At 32.5% G+C, this 20,278-nt stretch overlaps 1 protein-coding gene across 3 annotated transcripts in view; it reads left to right on the forward strand.

Annotated features, from left to right (window-relative positions):
• The window catches only part of CSMD3 (CUB and Sushi multiple domains 3), a 725,287-nt gene that overhangs the window by 260,107 nt on the left and 444,902 nt on the right, over positions 1–20,278 (forward strand). The window contains exon 7 of one of the 3 annotated variants that reach the window (XM_055800728.1): positions 8,799–9,107. The exons of the other annotated variants lie outside the window; for them this stretch is intronic. Within the exon in view, the coding sequence (XP_055656703.1) occupies positions 8,799–9,107 (309 nt within the window). The remainder of the gene's footprint in view (positions 1–8,798; positions 9,108–20,278) is intronic. 3 annotated transcript variants of the gene reach the window in all.

Raw genomic sequence — 20,278 nt, forward strand, 5'->3', positions numbered from 1 at the left:
TGAACAGCCTTTCTAAGAACTACACATTATTTCTAACAAGTACTAGTCTGTTTAAAAAACAGAGAAAAAAATCATTAGGTCTTAAAATTATCTTCTCTTTAGTGAAGATTAATATATTGAATAATTTGAGTCTTAAATTACTTTAGTAAACTGTTTCTGCCAAATAGCTCCTTGATGCCTAACACTGGATCTAGAGTAGAAAATTTGGTCATTTAGCCTGCTTAGGGGAAAGATTAGTTACTTGATCTAGACACTTCAGAGCAATGATACAAAGACTTTTTGATATGAAGAGCAAATGAAAGATGATTATTACAGTTTTTCTCATTCATTATTTTTTCACATATCTGAACTTCATTGAAAAAAAAATAGTGTCAAAGTCATATCAATATGTAGTTCATCAATATGTAGTACCTCAATATGTATTGATCTGTCTGGATCTGTGTATTTGATTTATGCATGTTAGTTTACTTGCTTATTGCACTCAACAGATATTAGGCAACTAATACTAATATCCCTCTGGCAGTAAAAGAAAATTGTGAATTTCATTTTGTTGATAAGAAATGAGAGTACTACAATATAATAGCATGTCCAAGTTGACACAAGAAACAGAATTAGACTTTGGAACCTTTAAATTTAAAACTTATGGAAACTCCGATTAAATGTCCATGATATATATCTTCACATCAAAGTATTGTTTGAAAACGTACATACAAGATTTTACAATAGTTTCTATGATAGTTTTTAACTTGCTCTAACTTCCTCCCCCGCCCCTTTTTTTTAAGGCAAGTTATAGCACGCATACCAACAACAAATTAAAATTGTAATATTTTCCCTGTTATTTCTTGATTCCTCTGCTTAAAATCTTGGAAGAGGATGCTTTCCAAAACTGCTCAAAATCCAGTTATTAAAATCCCATTTATGAACAAGTGGAGGAGCAGCAGGTTCTGTTCTGGTATATGGTCCAAGCTAAGCACAGTGGGCTGTATTTTGCACTGCAGAATGTATAAAATGCATTCACTTTCCTTTTGTCCTAAGTAGTTTCTGGTACAGAAATGTATCTTTTTCTTACATGGTTGCTATATACATTGCTATGTACATAGTCTGTAGAGTAATTATTCTTGAAGATTTGCGTACTTGATGTTATCCTATCCTTTAAAAGGGTAAATAAATCTGTTGCACTGTGTTTCACAAGAACAAATTACAAAGACAGTAAGTGTATCAGATAATGTTGGCAAGGCTTTTTAGTTTGCAAATACAACAAAGAGATTATTTTTAAGATGACTACTCTTAAATAAGGCCAAGAGATGTGAATACTTTGCACTCCCAGCATTTTATCATTAATTTCATAGATTCCCATAATATTGTTGAGAGTCATGAAGAATTTATGAATTTTTTTTTATGATTATGGTGGATTTCACAGATTTATTTTGCATTGGTGTGCACCTCTTTTTGAGAAGAAAGCAAAGTATGACTATATCTATGCAACAAATGATCATATGAAAGTAATTTTTTTGTATTTCAAATCAGTGCTTTTTCATTTACATTGGTGTTAAAGTTTGGGTTTGTTTGTTTGTTTTTTTCTTTTTCTTTAAAGTAATAGAACTTCCAAAAAGTATTTTCTTACTGAAGTTAAACCAACTGAAAGAGCAGTATCCATATGTGGGCTGTTGTTGGTAATTTTTGTACTGTTTTTCTATTAAACAAACATATTTAATTATTTCGATAGATGTCCATAAAAGAAAAAGTGGTAGTTCTCTGTCTATGTCCTGTGTTTAGTGGAGGGGTGATAAATCTTGTTAAGGTGTTCAGCATTTCTCTATTATCAAAACCTAGAAGGTTGATTTTGTCTGGATAGAAATTCAGATTTTCAAATGTAATCAGTTTGATTAAATTATGAGACATAAATTTATGGTATTTTCAGTATCTACTTAAAAAAATTCAGGTGATGGTACATTCACTGAAAGAAGCATATGGAAAATTCATAGAGACATGCATTTTTATGTACTGAAGGATGGCAAATGTCTTTATGTCCTTCATCCCGGAAAAATTCTGGTTGATGCTTAATTGTTTCTTTCAGATTGTTCTGGTATATGTCTTACTGCAGCAGCTGATCTAGATTTAAAATTAATATAAAACATGGAGAGAAAGAGAAGAAAGAAATAACAATAGGAAGGCTGGAAAAAGAGAGTGAGAAAAGAAAATTCTAGTAAAAAAATCATAAGAGAATGCAGTAATGCAAATGAGAATGTTCTGGTATTAAAAAGAAATAAAAATTAAATTATTAATCAAGTCACACAAATTGTGGAAAACATGAAGACAAAAGAAAGTAAAAAATACATATATTAAACTTCTGTCTAGACAGCATTAGGAGTTTTTGCTGTTTGGATAAATCCAGGGATCATTGTCTGTTTGAACTGCAGTCTAGAAATTGTTTTGAACGGTATTTTTTCAGTCATGTATTTCTTGAAATCCACAGTTTTATTTCCTTCCTGAATAGCTGGGAACTGAAAATCGATTTGGTCAAAGAATGTTATATGTCAGCCATTTATTCTGATTTTATAGTCTCAAATGTATATTTGCATTTTGGATTTCTTTCTTTTCTATTACTTACCTGGACAGCAACAGAACAAAAACTGTAATTGGAACTTAAAATCAGGTAAAAATACTAGAAATGTATGAAGAATAAAAGAAAAGATTTGTGAAAATAATAAGGCTGGAATGACATCTAGGAGTCAAATAAGCTGTAATATCTACACTAATGTGAAAATTCCTTTAACAGATCTAGAATATATTCTTCTAATTAGGTTTGTAGCTTTATTGGAAATTCTTGCAGGCAGCAGATATCTAATGGCAGAGAACATCAAAGAGAACAGTTAATTAAGATATTTTATTAGCCAAAAAAAATCCTTTCTTAATGGGATGCAGCGGTCACTAGAAAGTTAGTTAACTATGGGAAGGTTTTAAGAATATTAAATATGTCTTCACTGAAAGATGATCCTTTAAAATATGGAAGAAGAATGAAGATGGATTATAGTGATTACTCTTTTTTGAAATTGTTTATTTATTTATTTATTTAATGAAACATGCATTTTGTTTTTGCTTAAGACTGTCAGCAATTCTTTCTCAATTACTCATTGAAAAAGGATTGAATAGTGTACTTCTTGCTATTAAGATACACGGGAAAAATCCCAGACTAACCACATTAGCACTTTACTGTAGTAAGTCCCACTTAGAGTCATCTGCATTAAGGACCTTTACCTTTGTTTTGTAAGTCTGTGGTTGGATCATACATGTCACAAGTCCTGCAACTTGAATTCATCCTGAATAAACAAGATAGTGATTATCCCTATTTACTCTCACATTTTGAACTCTGCCTGATTCCCAGGAATTGATCAGCAAAACTAATTCCAGTGAATTAAAATAGCTGCTGAACAGTAGCCTTCCATTCCATTTATTTGGTCTTATGAACAATCTGCCAGTTTTCATCTGTTCTTCCACTGCTGAAGTTAAAAACATGTGAATTTAGAGGATAGTCAGTAGATCAAAGTGAAGGTTTATTGTACATTACTCAACACGCCTGTGGCCATGGGTAGAACAGTGCATCAAGGATTGGGCCCCATGACAGGAAAGATAAGTTCTTCTCTGGAGGAAGTTTTATTGGAGGGCCACCAAGATGACTGAGGGCTGGAGCACTTTCGCTGTGAGGAGAGGCTGAGGGAGTTGGGCTTTTCAGTCTGGAGAAGAGGTGAAAACTAACAGCAGCTTCCAAATGCCTGCAAGAGGGTTATCGAAAGAGCTGAGCTTTTCATGGTGGAGCATAGTGTAAGGATGAAAGACAACTGACAACATTTGAAACAAGATCTTCATGAGAGATATAAACAGAAACTTTTCTTCTCTGAGGAAAGTCATGCATTTGAGCAAATTGCTCAGGGGGATTGTGCAGTACCCATCCTAGGAGGTTTTCTTCAGTCCTGACTGGATAAAGCCCTGAGCAACTGGTATGAACTTGTGGCTGACCCTGATTTAGATTGTCATGACAGAAAGAGGCTCTTGAGATCCATTTCACTCTGACTTATTCTGTGATCCTGTGGATAAAAATTGTTTTAATCCCAGTCCAAACTCACCACAGAATGATCACTCTGTTTTTGATCAGTTTCACAACTAATCAGCATGGTACTACTAACCATTGGACAAATAAATAGTATTAGAACATTTGTTTGTTCATCAGTTTTCTCTGAAATAAAAGCAAATTTAGAAAATCTGTAAAACTTTTACCATATGCTTCTTTATGAACCAAGTTCTTTAGTTACCTTTCAGCAATTTAACGGTGGGCTTTCAATTTAGTTTAGTTTTAGTGGCCATGCTTTCAGTCTGTGGAATTATAATATTTGGCTTGCAATAACAGATGTTACAGTAACATAATTTATGTCAAAACTTTATTTTAAAATGTCATTGTGCTTGAAATAGTTTCTTTCAGTCCAGTTGTCAGAAACTATCTGTAATTTAACACTCTCACTTTAATTTAGTGAATTAATTGATTTTCCTTAAAATCCTCTCTGTCTGAATCCTGCTAAAACATGATTCTTAGTTGTATCTTGTGAGAAAGAATAGCAAGTAAATATTGGTAGATAATTGTGTTCATTTTATTGGAATAAAATCAATCTTAAATCACATGTTAATACATGTTGACTAATCACTGATACTTTACCTTGTGCAACCTTATGGAACTGGAAAAGAAAACAGTTCTGGTTTAATAGGAGGCAACAGCCAGAGCTGAAATCTACATCTTAATCTGGGATTGAGCACAGCATGTCAGCATAGCATAAAGCTCAAGCTTCTAAAACGAGCATGAAACTCAGGTTGTCTTGTCTGAAATTAATTGATTTTGGTTAAGAAAACAATTTATTTCTAAAATGTATAGAGATTCAAATTAAGATCTATAACAAAAATTGCATTTGTCTCATTCTGCTTTCCAGCACATATGGAGACTACTTTTTATAAGCGCTATGGTTTCTAAAAGTTGTTAATTATTATTATTTTTTTTAGATATTGGCATATTACTTAAAACTTATGTGAATACATATTAAATAACTCTACTGATCGGAGAGGTAAGATACATTATTCTAGTATTCCTCATTTTAAAGGGAAGCTTTCCAAGTCACAGTCTTCTAAATGGGAAGGAAAAAAAACAAATTTTCAATAGAAGATTTTTCACTGTATTAGATACCATTTTCTTCCTTTTTTTTTTTTTTTTTGTTGGTCAATGCTTCTGTAGAGTTGGCAAAAGTATTCACTGTCTCCCTCAGTTATTTTATTCCTTCAAGGATTACTCGTAAAAAGTTAGTCCATTAATCTAAATGAGAACTTCCGCTATGAGTTTATCTGGGGTAAATTTCCTTTGCTATCATGTTTACAACAGGAACCCTGTGTATACTTGTAGCATATTGCATATGCAAAGCATGTATATCTAGCACAGATTCATAATCTATTTTTGGAGCTTTGTCTCAGGCAGATGTCAAAGGCTCTTGCCTCTTTCCTTTACTAAAAATGATCCTGGGATCAGGAGCAACCTCCACTCCTATATAAATAGAAAGGCTTATGGGTCTTCCATATGTTTGCATTATCCAAAGTTATAGCAGTTACAACACTTTTGACTAGTGGTTAATTCAGATTACTTTTTTGAACTGAATTGCTCTGTAGATCATCAGCTTGATCTCCTTCCACTTCTACATAGCTGAGAATTTTGTATGTGTAAATACCACTTCAAATCTTTCCTCCTGCAGTCTAATTTGACACGTACAAGGTCCTCAGTTTTACTGATTTCAATCTGTTCTCCATCCACAGACTCACTCAGAGAAATGGTTGTCCAATCTAGTAGGTCTCAGCCTCCTTTAGTCTGGGCTGGTCAGGTTCCCTTTCTTTGTGAACCCATGCACTGACCAACAATTACTATTCCTTGCCTCCACATCCTATTGCTCCCTCCCATGGAGCACCCTGGCAGTTCCTCAAGCCTCAGATTTTCTCAGTTGCTGATTGTGAATTCAAAATGATGACCTACCTCTGAGTTGACTCCAGCTGACTGAAAATTCTTGGCTTAAATTTTATCCAAAAAGCAGAATTCAGTCTTCCTTTCTTCCTTGTTGTACCATTTTTAATTGCGAGTTTGTCTTTTTCTTTTTTTTTTTTTTTAATTTTAATTTTTATATTTTTAAACCAGAATATTAAGGGAGAATAATTGGGCTCTGTATGTGTGTGTGTGTATCATATAGGAAATTACAATTTTTAAAATAGTCTCTTTGACAAACTCAAATGTCAAATTTGACTGCAGATGAATGAAGTATAGAATGTCTTATAGTGCTCATACAGCATAGGTGTTTCAATTGGTCTAAACCTGTTTTCATAGAAACTAAGACACCAAAGTTCATGCTTTTACAGATTACAAATGATATTTAGGCAAACATGAATGCGTATGTTCTATGCAGTAGCTGATACTTACTAGATTGTTTATACATAATATTAGTTTTGTCTTAGAATTTTCCATGTAAATCATACCATGCTCTTTACATTTTACTGATCTTCTGCATGAGTTATTTTTTGCATTGTAAGTGGATGTGGAAGCTTAACAAGTTAGGTATTTTGCTTGTAAGCTGCCTCTCTATCATAGTACAGTGTTTTTCAATGTATAAGTTTTGAAGCTTTAAGTAAGCATATTTTTTCTTGCCTTTTTCAAGGTTAACTTTCTCTTAAACTTGTTGTGCCTCTTTAAAGCACTAGAGTATAACATGCCATTTGACTGAGATATAATTTTGCTTTGAGCTTGATATTGGGAGCAGGAGACTGCCTGTTCTTGTACGTTTGCTTGCATGATAAAGATGTGTCCACACAGATTTTGCTTTAATAGTAGTGGTTATATGATGTGCAATAAGTTTTCTTCATTTTACTCAACATTCTCAGGTTCCAAAATATCTCTTGACAATGCACTTGTGTTTTCTGTGTTTCAATCTTGATACCAGTGTCAAAATGTATTGTATCCTGAATCATAACTAGTCTAGTCTTTTGATAATATTCATTGTTGTGACAATTTTCTTCTTTTATTCTGAAATAAAGAATAAAACTTGTCTAGGTCTATTTTAGTTACTTATACTGCTGTCATCATAGGACAGTAAGTAGTTTTTGGTTTGGTCTCTGACACAAAACCTTGGAATATTACCTGGTGCTTTTAAGGTTGTTTTGTTTTGTAGGGGAAACCACCACTGTATGATTTAGAAGTGCTGTACTGCAGAATAGAAATTAAGATATTAAATGTATGATGGCAAAAAACCTATGTACCCACAGCAGCCTTATTAGTTTGCTGTATAATGCTTAAGTATTCTGTTATGGCAGTATTTTTTTTGTAGTACCACAAATTCAAACATTTTTAGCCTAAAATTTCTCCAGGAAAGAGATTTTATCAGCAAGACTGAGTATTTTTAACATTAGGATATGTTCCATTTATTTGTACGGTACTTTTGATAATTCTGTCAAAAGATTTGATATACCTTTATGTACCAGTGCTATATACTGCTCAGTTCTTCAGACAGTCTTATTTTCTAGTGTATAGGTTTTTCTAACAGTGCAAAAACTTTGGTTTGTTTTCATCCTGTCATCACCCACTACACTTAAAGGAAAAGTCTCAAAGTCTGTGTGAGAGGACAACTCAAGTAAAAAGTGTGGGATATTATTGTTTGAGTGGCTGTTCAAGAGCCACTTAATCATTACTATGGAATAAATAAAAGCCATATTTTAAAGATACTCATATAACATAGTACAGTACATGCTACATCAACTTTGTCTATGTTATTTTTCTATTATGAATTTTATTACACTTTGCATAGTCATTTATTTGTTACAATCAAGACAGAGTTGCTACTCTGTTAAATGTTCTAAATGCTCACAGGTGAAAGACTTGGCTTCTAAATGTTTGCAGCCAAATCTAGGGACTTGGGAAGGATGAAAAGGTTAATAAAATATTAAGAAATCCTACATGGGTTATATATTTTAGCTACTAGACAAGTTAGAGGTGTTAATATTTTCATAAACAGTGCATGGAGAATTTTTTAACTCCTCAATCATTTTGTGGGTGGGTTTTTTGCATAAAATAATCTGTCCTATTGCAGGAATTAGAAAGCAAAAAGAGAATTACAGATGCAACCTTTGTCCAATATCAAGTATAGATAATTATGCTTAGGTGTTCTGTTAAATGTGTACCTTTTTACTATTCATCTACCCTTGGCCTTGTATCAAGTCTAAATGAGCTTTTGGAGCCCTCTCAAGGTTTGATGAAAAGAATCAAATGTATGAATGTATTTGGCAGCCTTATTAGCAGTTGCAGCAGGGAAGCTTTGCCTGCTACCTAGGTTACTATATAGTGCTGCTGTTTCACTCCCCTGTAGGGAGGTTATCACTGTTCTACACATTGGGTCCCTTTTAATGATATAGCTGCATATTTTGCTCTAGCTATGCTGATTTCAGGACTGAATTTGCAGGGGTGGAAATTATGTGCTGTCACTCTGACTGGTACACAAGTTTATAATATAAGTTCTTGAGGACATTTAAAAATATATCTATAATTACAAAATGTTCACTAGCATTAAAAAAAAGGTTCTGATTACTTCAATTTTTTAAACACAGAGTATCGACCTTTTCACGTCAATTGTCTTTACTATGTTAAACAGAGGGAAATTTAATCTTTTAGGTTGTTCAGGAGAACACAATTCAAAAGAAAAAGTTAGCATCCAGTGCTACTGTGTGTCCCACAGGTTCTTCCACTTTGATCAAAACTGCCTCCACTGGTGAGTTAGAGGAGCGTATTGCGGCCACTACTGGTGCTATTACTGTTGCTAGCACATCTGCTGATGTTGCTGTATCCAGTGCAGTGACCACCTATAGCCAACCTTCTGAAGAGCAACAAGTACAAGCTATGAATATAAGAAAATCAATTCTGGAGTCGGCCACTTCCAAGGAAGCACTCTCCCTTCATCAAGCAAATTTACAAAGCACAAGAAGACGACCAAGAAATGCTGAGCAGATAGAAAGAACTAAAGAACTTGCAGTTGTTACTCATAGAGGTATTGGATATTATTTTACTTGTGCCCATGTAGTTACGGAAAAATATTTTGTGTAAATTAAAAGTGAAAGATCAGGTATCCATTCAGCAAATTTAATTGAACCAAATGGGAAAGGGATTAAATGTGCTTAAAACAGTTCTAGTGGAGCAGCAAGATGGAAAAATGAAATAAATAATAATATTGTTAGTAATTTACATTAATTTGATTTATAAAAAGACAAAAAGGAAAGAAGAGGAAATTTATTTTGGTGCCATTTTATAGCCTATATTGTTATATTTCACTATCAAGCCTAGTGTGAGATCTGATGAAAGTTTAGAGAATTGAAATTAGAATATTAATCTGTTCTGCATATGTTTTTAGACATAATCAACTATATCATAAAAATGTACTTCATAAATAGCTGCTAAACTAATTGGTGATGCAGTTGTAATCATCTCCCTTCTGCTTATATCTTCAGCAATATTTTGACGTTTTAAAATAAATTACATTTTTATTGTGTCAAATGTGAAATCAATGAATGAAGCAAAGTTTAGAATACCAGGGAGTTCAGTTGCAAATATTAAGGTAGTAAAGCTAAAGATTTGATATGTTCCTATATTCAGATGATCTAATCCTCATGCTAAAGTACTAATAATGAACATAATTTGGAATTATGTTAAGCATTTATTGTCTTAAAAGGTAAATGTTAATATCTGAAACATGAGGCTGAGAAACTGCAGTGCTGGAATGTCTTAATTTAACCAGCACAGACATTCAGAAACAAACTGTATCTGGTATGTTTTTACACATACACAAGTTCAGGGAAGAAGCAGCTTAATTTTGCAAGCTAATGTTGATTACTATTTATTATATATTTTTAACTTTTATTATGTGCTAACCCATTGTTTCAGGTTAATCTATTGTGTATGAAGAATTTATAAACACAAATATATGGAGGACAAACATCTTTTATAGCACAAGCAATTTGTGGAAGTCCCGTTGTATGGTTGATATTTTGTAAAGAATATTTTAGATTGGAAATTGTTGTCCTACTGGTTGAGTTACTAGCCTAGTACAAGTTATAGCTTCATTTACTAACATGTTTTGAAACAGTAGAGCTGCACTTCTATGGAATTTTAAAGTGTATAACTTAAGTAGGAAAACTGAAAAACAAGCACTGTATTTGGTTTGCATATGAAACATAAATCATTAGACAGCTATTTATGTTTCATTTGTATTAATTTCATTACAAATCTGAAGTATTTTTGTGGTTATCAGCTAGTATAAATTACTTAGAGTTTGGTTTGTACTGGTTGTGTGGCTATGCATTCACTTCAGAACATCTTTGGTCAAATTTAAGAAAGTGGGCTTATTTTTAGTTATAAGGGAGTATATGAGGGCCTGTGATAATCTCTTCTAATTTAAAGATGTGAAAGTGTGCTAATTTGGCAGTTAAATTTGGTAGTGATTGTGATATACGTACAGTTTCTTCCATTTCCTCTTTGTAATCATTACACTAAGATGTCGTCACCATGGTTTTCTCACTGTCCTTTTCTTCTCTGACCTATCCTTTAATATAAGATACAGGTAAGGCTCATACTTCTGAATTACTTTGCCATATTAAAGTGCTAAACCTTAAATTATTGGGTGGGTGAGGGTGGGGGGAAGGATGTTAAGACACCAAGATACTACTAAAATAGTATTATGGTGCTTATTTGTCACACATTAAAGGAGTGCCAGAGGTGCTGAAAGTTACCACAGCTTGCATAGAGATTAAATCAGTCTTCTATAGAAAGCCCATACCTAGTTCTGTGTGCAATTTATTCCCTCATGACACATTTAAAGTCTTGATTTTGCTGGAATTCTTTATACAAAATGGTTGAAGTATTTTTTTACTGTATCATACCCACAGAACAGTATATGTGTGTATGCTATTAAAGTGGGTATTCATATACTGAGTAAAAAATTACTATTTTTGCTTGTCTAACTCCAATATTTGATTGTATACTTATAAAAGCCATGAAAACATATCAGATGATGCTCATTAAATAACCCGCAGTGCTCTTCCATAAAATATTCATCATTACAAAGCCACAAACATATTTTGAAGTGATGTTTGTGAATGCGAGACTATTATTAATTGACTTCAAGAAATTTCCATTATGGGGAGATATTCCACAGGTGTTTCTATGGGGTTTCCTGTAGGTTTCTATTGAAGTGTTTTAGCTTGTCTTTGGCAATGAAATATGCAAAAAAGTATAAAAAACTATTGTCTTGCCCTGCATATGAAATTACTATGGTAGTATATATCAAAGCTGCTTAAGAAGATTATGTAAATTAAATTTTAAATTATTTTCTAATAGATATTAAAAAAAAATATAATTTGGAAATTTATTTTTTCCTGTGCTTTTGATAACAATTTAGGAATTATGCTACCATATTATGCAAAATAATTTATACTTAAAAATTAATATACCAAATATAATTTACTAAAACTTACTATTTTATATATGTGTATACTTAAAATGGTAAAAATGTACTGTACTTGTAGTCTTCACAGTAGTGTTTTTAGAGAATATTGCTAGTAAGATTAGAATAGTGCTGTTTTATGATACCTTAGCATTGATGAAAAATGGTAACTACAGAATAAGAATAGTACTGTTGACTTTTACTGGATTGTTCTATGACTAAGATCTTTCAGAATGAGTAAACAACATGACCATTTTGTTTCCTAAACTGATATTTTTGAAGTGTATGTATGAAAGATGTATAGAAGCAACTAGAGGTCTCTATCTAAAATTAAACTACTAGGTGTAAATTAGTCTACCACACATAGTATCTGGACTTCAACAGTAATTGTAGGTTCTCTTAAAGCCTGGCTGAAGAATTTCTTCTCCAAGCTTATTAGTTGGAAATCATACAAGAGGAGCAGATGTTATGCTGTGACTATTTAAGAGAGGAAAAAAGTACCCTAGTCATGTTTGCTGAAATACTTCCATTAAAGGTAGGGAAGTAGAAGTATCATTTTATAAAGCAGTGGCGATATTTCATGAGGAATACTGTACATTATTATAGTTCCTTATCAAAAAGAATTCAGTCTGAATCAGATGAATAAAATAAGTGTTACATTGTTCTGATCGTCCCACCTTACAAAAGAAATGTAAGACAGGATGAAAAGATAAATGTTTCAGGAAGTGAATGCCAGTATGCGGAGAACTTAAATAAGGACAAATGAGTATATAATATATAGATACATTAGAGAGAGAGGCAAGGTGAGTTCTTGTTATCAGAACAGTGAAGCCTTCTCGTAGAAGGAGGGAATAGATGAAGGGTGAAAATATTACTTTCAAGATGCAGCTTGATAGGCTAATGAAAAATACATTCAGATATGATAACTGGAAGAGAAACCTAGCATCTTTTGAGTCCTGAGTTCTAATGAATCAAGTGATCAAACTCAGTGAAGAGTATCTTTTCACCTATTCAGAAGTAGTGGGGGGAAAAAGAAGGTCCCCGACCACTTTCACTCGGTTAAATCTAGAAGCTTCAAATGCTGAGCATTCATGTGGATACTACAATCACAGTTTCTAGTATGATTTGTCTTTTTCAGATGTGAATCAGGAAGGAAATTAAGTGTGATTTTTCCCCCCTTGTTTATTTTTTGTTAAAGTATTTAAGTACTGTCAGCTTGGTCAGAACTACATTAGTAGAGGAAAATTGGAAAATTTTGGTCTTTTCTACTATCTGTGTTTCATACACTAAGAATTCAGAGTTTAGTAATGCTGTTAGTGCTATTGAATTGTTTTAGAATCATATCAACTGCATCTTTTCTTCCTTAAGGCTGTAGAATTTTTATTTCAGTATATGCAAACGTCATGAGAGTTATTTTAGAACTTTTTCTTGTGAGTGCTTTTATAGCATGCTTTTACTGTCTAGAGATGAGTTAAGAGGCATATGACCAAATGCCTCAGCATTTGGACAGTGCCCTTAATAATACGCTTTAACTTTTGTTCAGTACTGAAGTGGTCAGGCAGTTGGACTAGATGATCATTTTAGGTCCCCTTCCAACTGAACCATTCTCTCTCTTCTCTTCTCTTCTCTTCTCTTCTCTTCTCTTCTCTTCTCTTCTCTTCTCTTCTCTTCTCTTCTCTTCTCTTCTCTTCTCTTCTCTTCTCTTCTCTTCTCTTCTCTTCTCTTCTCTTCTCTTCCTCTTCCTCTTCCTCTTCCTCTTCCTCTTCCTCTTCCTCTTCCTCTTCCTCTTAATATGGTAGTACACATGCATCCCAATTAAATAACACTGAGAATAATGGGAATCTTACTTCTTGTTTAAGTGGCAAGAGAGGACAAAGAATACAAGGATTTTAAAATAAATCTTAAGATAGAAGCAAAGAAAGAATAAAATAAATGTGAAAGCTGATGATGTTGAAACAGTGGGGGTTTCTATTCTCTCATATATATAATTGGGAAGAATCCTTGATCTATCAATGCCAAACATAATCAAGACTGATTCTCTTTTGCTGAAATGATATTACACTTCTGGGATTTTATAAAGGAACACAAAGTGAGTTAAATAATTTTACAAAGTAAGTGAAAACTTTTTTAAAGACTCCTTAATTCTACCGAAGGAGTATGAAGTGAATTGAAAATGAAATATCTCTAGTCAAGTCACTGGAGTTTTGTTCTTCATTGTAATGTACCTGGACTTCTATAACAGAAATAAATAACTCCTACCACAAAAGACAAACTCTGTATAAACAATGTATAGTAGCCATCCTTTTATTATTTTTTTCCCATTTTCAAGGACAAGTCATAGAGTTTGGCTATACCTTTTTATTTAGCAGTCATGGTCAGTGGAGGCAGTTGAACAGGGTTTTTCTTATATTGAAAAATGAAGAAATAAAGTATCTTTTTTTTTTTTTTTTCCAATTAACTGATAATTTGCAAAGAATATTTAGAGTATTGTCAGGTGTATAACTATATGCACCACAAAACTCACAAAGAAGAAAAACTTGAAATTATTTTGAAGACTTAATTGATTTTACTATATCGTTAAGAAGTCCTGCATTCTAAGACAATATCCATCCTAAAGGAATTTCTAAAGCAAGACCTGTGTACTATAGATAAAAATGAGTGCAAGATGCAAGCAATGTATCAAGACCACTGGTACAGTTCATAATTAATAAATGAAATATAGAAAAAAATCAGTCTGAAACAGAGATAACAGATTTGGAGAAAAAAAAATGCTTATTGAAATCAAACTCAAATAGTACTGGATCAAACTAGTCATCGTGTAGCAGTTGAGAAAGTGAATCAATGCTTTCATTTGCATCTTAAATCACATTTATTTCCAATAGAAGTTTAGATTCCAACACATTTAACTACTGTAAAGTTCTGTGCTTCTAAAGAGCAGAAATGTCACCAAGCATTTGCAAATTTTTTACCATATCTGCTCAGTTTGAGGATTAAAATATAGATTATGTTTTGATTATTTTACTTAGCTGTTTTCAAAATCTTATTCATTCTACTATCTCCATTCTCTTTCTTTCTGTATGTTTTCAGCTCTATTTTTTTTTCTGACTTTCTTATAAAGCCTTTATTGTTTCTCTATCCCTTTATTCTTTAAGAACACTTATCTATCACACCTTACCTTATGCTTTTTGATACCTGACTTTAAGTAGTATCTTAGTAATAGTGAGGAAAAAGTGAGTCAGGGAGAACCTGGATGTTCCCCTTTAAACCATTATTTATTTTTGCTGTTTTTTACAGGAGAACTTAAGATGGTAGGAGGCAATAAGATTTAAAGATTTTTAAAGATTTTTCAGATTTGTTATGAGGAGTTAAATCTTGAAACCAAAAGGATTTAAGATAAAGTTATTTAATTATCTTTATTTTTTAAAAAAAGATTCAGTGAATGGCATTGCTTTGGGATTATTCAATGTAACTTTTCAAGGATTTGTTAGAAAATATATTGATGTATCCTGATGTTTTTGAGGTTTACTTAGAAGCAGGAAGAGGAAACAAAGCGCAGTGAAGGTTTTAAGAGTGAAGTAGGAAATCAATGTGCATATGTCCTCAGGTTTTGGGTTGTTTTTTTTTTGGGGGGGGGGGGGATTTTTTTTTTTTGTTATGAGTGAAGTCCAGAAGTGCAAAGATGCGAGTCTGAAGAAAGTCAATATATTTTGCAGTAAGATTCTTATGTTCTTCTATATGTATAAGAATATCTACATATAAGACATTTGTGTATGTTTAAATGTTATTTTTTAGAATAATTTAATAAATTCCAAGAAATAGTTTTTTAGCATAACACAGATGTAATTTAGTACTCAAGCATTTAATCGCTGAACTGTATTTGTTCAATATTTCCTAATACTTTTGGAAATACCTGTTTAGTATGTGCAATGAGTCACATAGATATGTTCTATTTGGTGGATGAACTCCATAATCCGTGGTTAAAGTTTTTGTTAGAGAAAAGCTGATAATAACGACCTAAGTTTCTTGATACCTTCCAACTTCAGAGAAGTCAGAGGAAATGACATCAGTTTTGATTGAATAGTCAAGTCCAGCGTGAATAGAAGGAAGAAGGGGAAAAAGAAAATCAGTCATACTGATTTCAGGAAATGAGTTATGTTAATGCTTTAATTGAATTATAGCTCCTTATACTTGCCTGTCAGTTTTATTCTCCTAACTTGGTACATTTATTTTTCTTGCAGTTCCTTTGGTTCTTAAGTTTCTTCATTATAATATACATGTTTAGTTCTATAATTGATACTTGTCTTGTGATGTGTTGGTTCATTACTTTCCCTCAGTATTTCAGGTTTTCTGATTTTGACTACAATATGTTGGTATGAATCAAATACATTTTAGTCAAATATAAAAACAAATTTATCATTAGTGCAATTATATATTACTTTAAAAATAATCATATTAACCATAATTGCTTTCTTTTGAATAATACAGTGGAAAACTATAATTTTGACCATTTTAAAAACCATATGTGTAAACTAACTGTGTTTCCTCGTTGTTCTTAATTCAATACCAATATATGAAATAACCTATTTATATATATGTATCTGTAACCTGTATAGAAAACCTTTTTTTCAATACATTTTCTGACTGATTCTACATAGTTTAGCTCCTTATTGCATTACTTTATTATATATATAGCTGGTCTTTATAATAACTGGGACTTAACTAAGGAAGTAAAATATTATTATAAATTTTAGTGAAAACATTTTAAAGTGGGAGAGTTCCACATACAATTTTGTTGACAAATGACATAGCACAGTAATACTTAAACTTCCAGTTCTGCTCCATGCTAATCATACTTTTCAGCAAGAGAAGAGCAGGATTTTTTTTTCCATTATGTCACTCATCAGTGTGTATTTAAATGAGGTAAAAACCCAATGAGAAATTTTCAAATGCATATTAAATACTACATAGCTTATATCATACTGTTCTCTGAAAATTGTCACAGGTTTTGATCTATGGATAGAAAATGACCCTGAGAAGTTGCACAATTAAGATGGAAATGCATCATATTAAAATAAAATAAAAACACATTGAATTTTAATATAAATGTGAAATGCACACATTAGGTTAGAATCATATGTGTATGGTATATGTATATAAAGTATACATATATATTGTATGTAAAGTATACATATACATTTTGTTCATTATATATACAAATTATATAAAGTAGATTAAGTATACGATTATGTTCATTTAACTATCATTTTGTGGAGAAAATTTTACATTCATTCTCATTTGCATTTTCTTCCATTCTAAATAAAACTTTTTGACTGTGGGTTAATAGTAAAATAGAGCCTTTTCTCATCAAAACTACTTACACCTGAAAATAAATAAAAAGTCTAATTTTATCTGTTTAATAGGTTATAATGATTAGTAACTATGTTTAAACTTTTCTACTTTTAGGACAGAGTCAAAAAGTCATTTTCACTATTTTAATCATTCTATTTATTGTCCACCACCTCATCATGTTTAAAATATTGTAGGATCAAGAAAAAAGTATTTGTTATAAGTTGTACTAATGCAGTGTGTTACTGCAATAATTAGTAATACAGTGTAGCAGTAAGTACAGTCATGCAATAGCTGCAGTAATTTGAGGTATAAATCTTCTATACAATCTGCTTTGACCAGACAGTTTAGGGTTGAAAGTGAGATGGGTGGGGGTATAGAGTAAAAAGGAAACCAAGATCCGCTCATGTAAAAAGCAAAAAATGCAATACTATGACAAGTGGATGGTTCACCACTCTGTAGTCTGATTGTTCATCTTCTGAATGGCTCTTCATATTTAAGAAATCATTAACCTACACAGTTGCTGCTGTGCTACAAAACCTGATGAAAAATCATGTTCTCTAATACCAGCTTTCAAGGTGCAGAAAAGCTCTAGAAGGTAGTGCTACATCAGTCAGTGTGTTGGGTCACAGTGAAGTTTATTTGGGTAATCACTAAGCTTAGAGATTTTTAATGTAAATTTATAGAGCCAAAAGTGTCATCACCTAAAAACTAAATAGCCTGCTATATTTTCCTCCCCTGCCTCTCCCTCCCCTGCCTTTTGTGCAATCTCTTGATGCAATGATCCCTAAGATACCTGGATATCTCACGCTTGTTGTCAGAGTTTGGAAATTCTGGATAATAGTTGCATTACATGTGTAGTGAACATGAATTGTACACACACAAAAAAAGAAACTGACCTGTACATGAGCAGTAGGCTTAATGCATTCAGGCTGTGGATATGCTGTGGATGTGGATCAACTTCTAGAGGAAATAGAGTGAATCAGACTTACGCCCAAGATGAACTGGAAGTATCATGCATCAGTTATTTGGCATATGTGTACATGAGTACCAAATACTGGAAGTCCAGAATATATCAGACTCCTGTTTCCATCACCAGAAATAGCAGCTGCAGCAAGTAAAATCTGCCATCATCAGATACTGAAGTTCTTGACCAATCAGTGAATTACTGGTTCTGCACCAGTCAGAATCAGTTCTGCGCTGTATTCCAAACAGCTATCTTCTGTCTCTTCAGAAAGAAGTTAATGGGTTAATTATTCATTATTTCTAGGATACCATAAATCCAGCAAGTACACTTATTGAAGAAGACCATGTAATCCTGAATCTACAAGTGTTTTTAATTTCAGCTTCCCTAGCATTTGGACCCAATACAAAGAAAAACAAATGGTAGTAATTTCTGTTTTCTGTGTAACAGTAGTGTGCTGGGAAGAATTTTGAGAATACAGATTCAAAGGAAAGATTAACTTTTCTTTCTCAGTCATGTGAGAAAAAGAAAAAAATAAATCTTGAGATAATATACTCTCAAAGACTTTCACCCCAGAATTTCTTTTAACAGCTACTTTTGATTCAGATATTTTCAAAGAGAATCCATTGCAGTTGACTTCAAGTAAATGTCAAAGATAAGAAACAAAAGAATACAGAGATTGTGAGGGGGCATCAAACTTTCCCTTTATTTCCAGGGATATTACATGTTTTCTAAACCACGTTGTATGGGCATATATGTATATACAATACAAACATTTAGGTACAGTCAAATAAGCAATCTACCTCCTTTTTTGAACATAATATTGTATTTCTGCAGATGTCATCTAAGGATGATTGTATGTGCAGTCATGAAATAATGGCTTTGATAGTATGATATTCTCCAGCTGCATTAGCTGAGTGATAGTGAATATATAATATAATATAATGTAAGAAAGCTTCAGGAGTGGGGAGGGGCTGTTTCATTGTTGGAAGTACTTTGAGCTACACCTAAGTAAAGAAGTTTATAAGGTCAGAAGAGGCCTAAGTTTCCCTGGTTAATACTCTGTATAGTTATAGTAATGGAACCTGAGTGTCTGTTTTGCATAGAATGATGATGTTTTAGTTATCAGCATTTTGAACGCAGCTTATACTTTGTATAAAAGTTTACAAAACATAGACAAGACAAGCTGGACAATTTACTTACAAAAATGCTGTTGCATAACTGAAATAAAGACATGTATTTGTAGGTTGTCAGTGTTTTAAATAAATATCCTTCACGTGGCTACAGACCCCACTGCTTCCATATTGTGGAAGCAAATTTTCTGTCTTGAAATTTATGTCTTGTGTAGCTCTCAGGATGTACTTTTACACTGAAGCCAGAATTGTGTGAACTGAACAATTTTTTCATTATTGAAAGTAAATTTCATTTCTAGTGTCTGAGAGCTTGTTGTACTCAAGGTAGTGCTAGGGAAATTATACGTCTAAGTAGTGTTTCTTTTATAATACACGTGCTTAAAACACATGTAGATACATTCTTTTTTTAACTTGATGTCCTTTTTTAATATAGTACTTAGCCTGAAAAGTAAAATGCAGTAATTGTCTAGATTAGTCCTTTCTCATGACTGTTTGTATATAGGCTGTACACATATGACTATGCATGAATATGCAGAATTACACCTTTTTATAAAAAAATTTAAGGCAGTATTTTAATTTTTTTTTGTCTAAAACTTTGCCTGTAAGTGTTTGAATCTTCCTTAGCTTACATGAGAGACCATTTTGGTCAACAACTTCAATAAAATTATTCTAGATGTATTTCAGTTTACATATAAATTTACTACTTGAAAAGTGTACATGAGTCTTGTCTGTCTATTGGCTGAATATTAGCTTACCATGTGATGCAAAACTTCTTACCTGGACTCCTTCCATTACCAGGACTGTTCATATCCTTCCCATGTCAATAAAGCATTCAGTTCCATCTTTCATACTTGCAGAAGACATTGACCCTTCTAACTTTAGAAACAGTCACATAAATTATAATCTTTCATGCTGTAATAAAGCCATTTGAACAGGAAAAAAAGCACAAGCTTCCAAGGTGGATGCCAAAGTACTTTTCAGGTTTTTTTAACATAATCTGTGATTCATTGTCGCACAGTTCTGATGCTACTGGTTACATTTCATCAGGTCACGTGATCACAAATACATTCAGGATTGTCAGAGGCTTATTTGGATAGGAAATGTACATTGGCATTCCTGACCCCCAAAATAAAAAAATCCAAACCAACTTGCTGACTTTTAAATCTATAAATTAAAAATAAACCAACCAACCAATCTACAAGCCATATGTATTTAAAGTGGTATTAAAGAAACTTCTAAGCATTTCCTTGCATTATAGCAGTGGACAGGTGGTTAGATCA

This window comes from Falco peregrinus, chromosome 3, assembly GCF_023634155.1.
Source record: "Falco peregrinus isolate bFalPer1 chromosome 3, bFalPer1.pri, whole genome shotgun sequence".
In the NCBI taxonomy this organism is placed as follows: domain Eukaryota; kingdom Metazoa; phylum Chordata; class Aves; order Falconiformes; family Falconidae; genus Falco; species Falco peregrinus.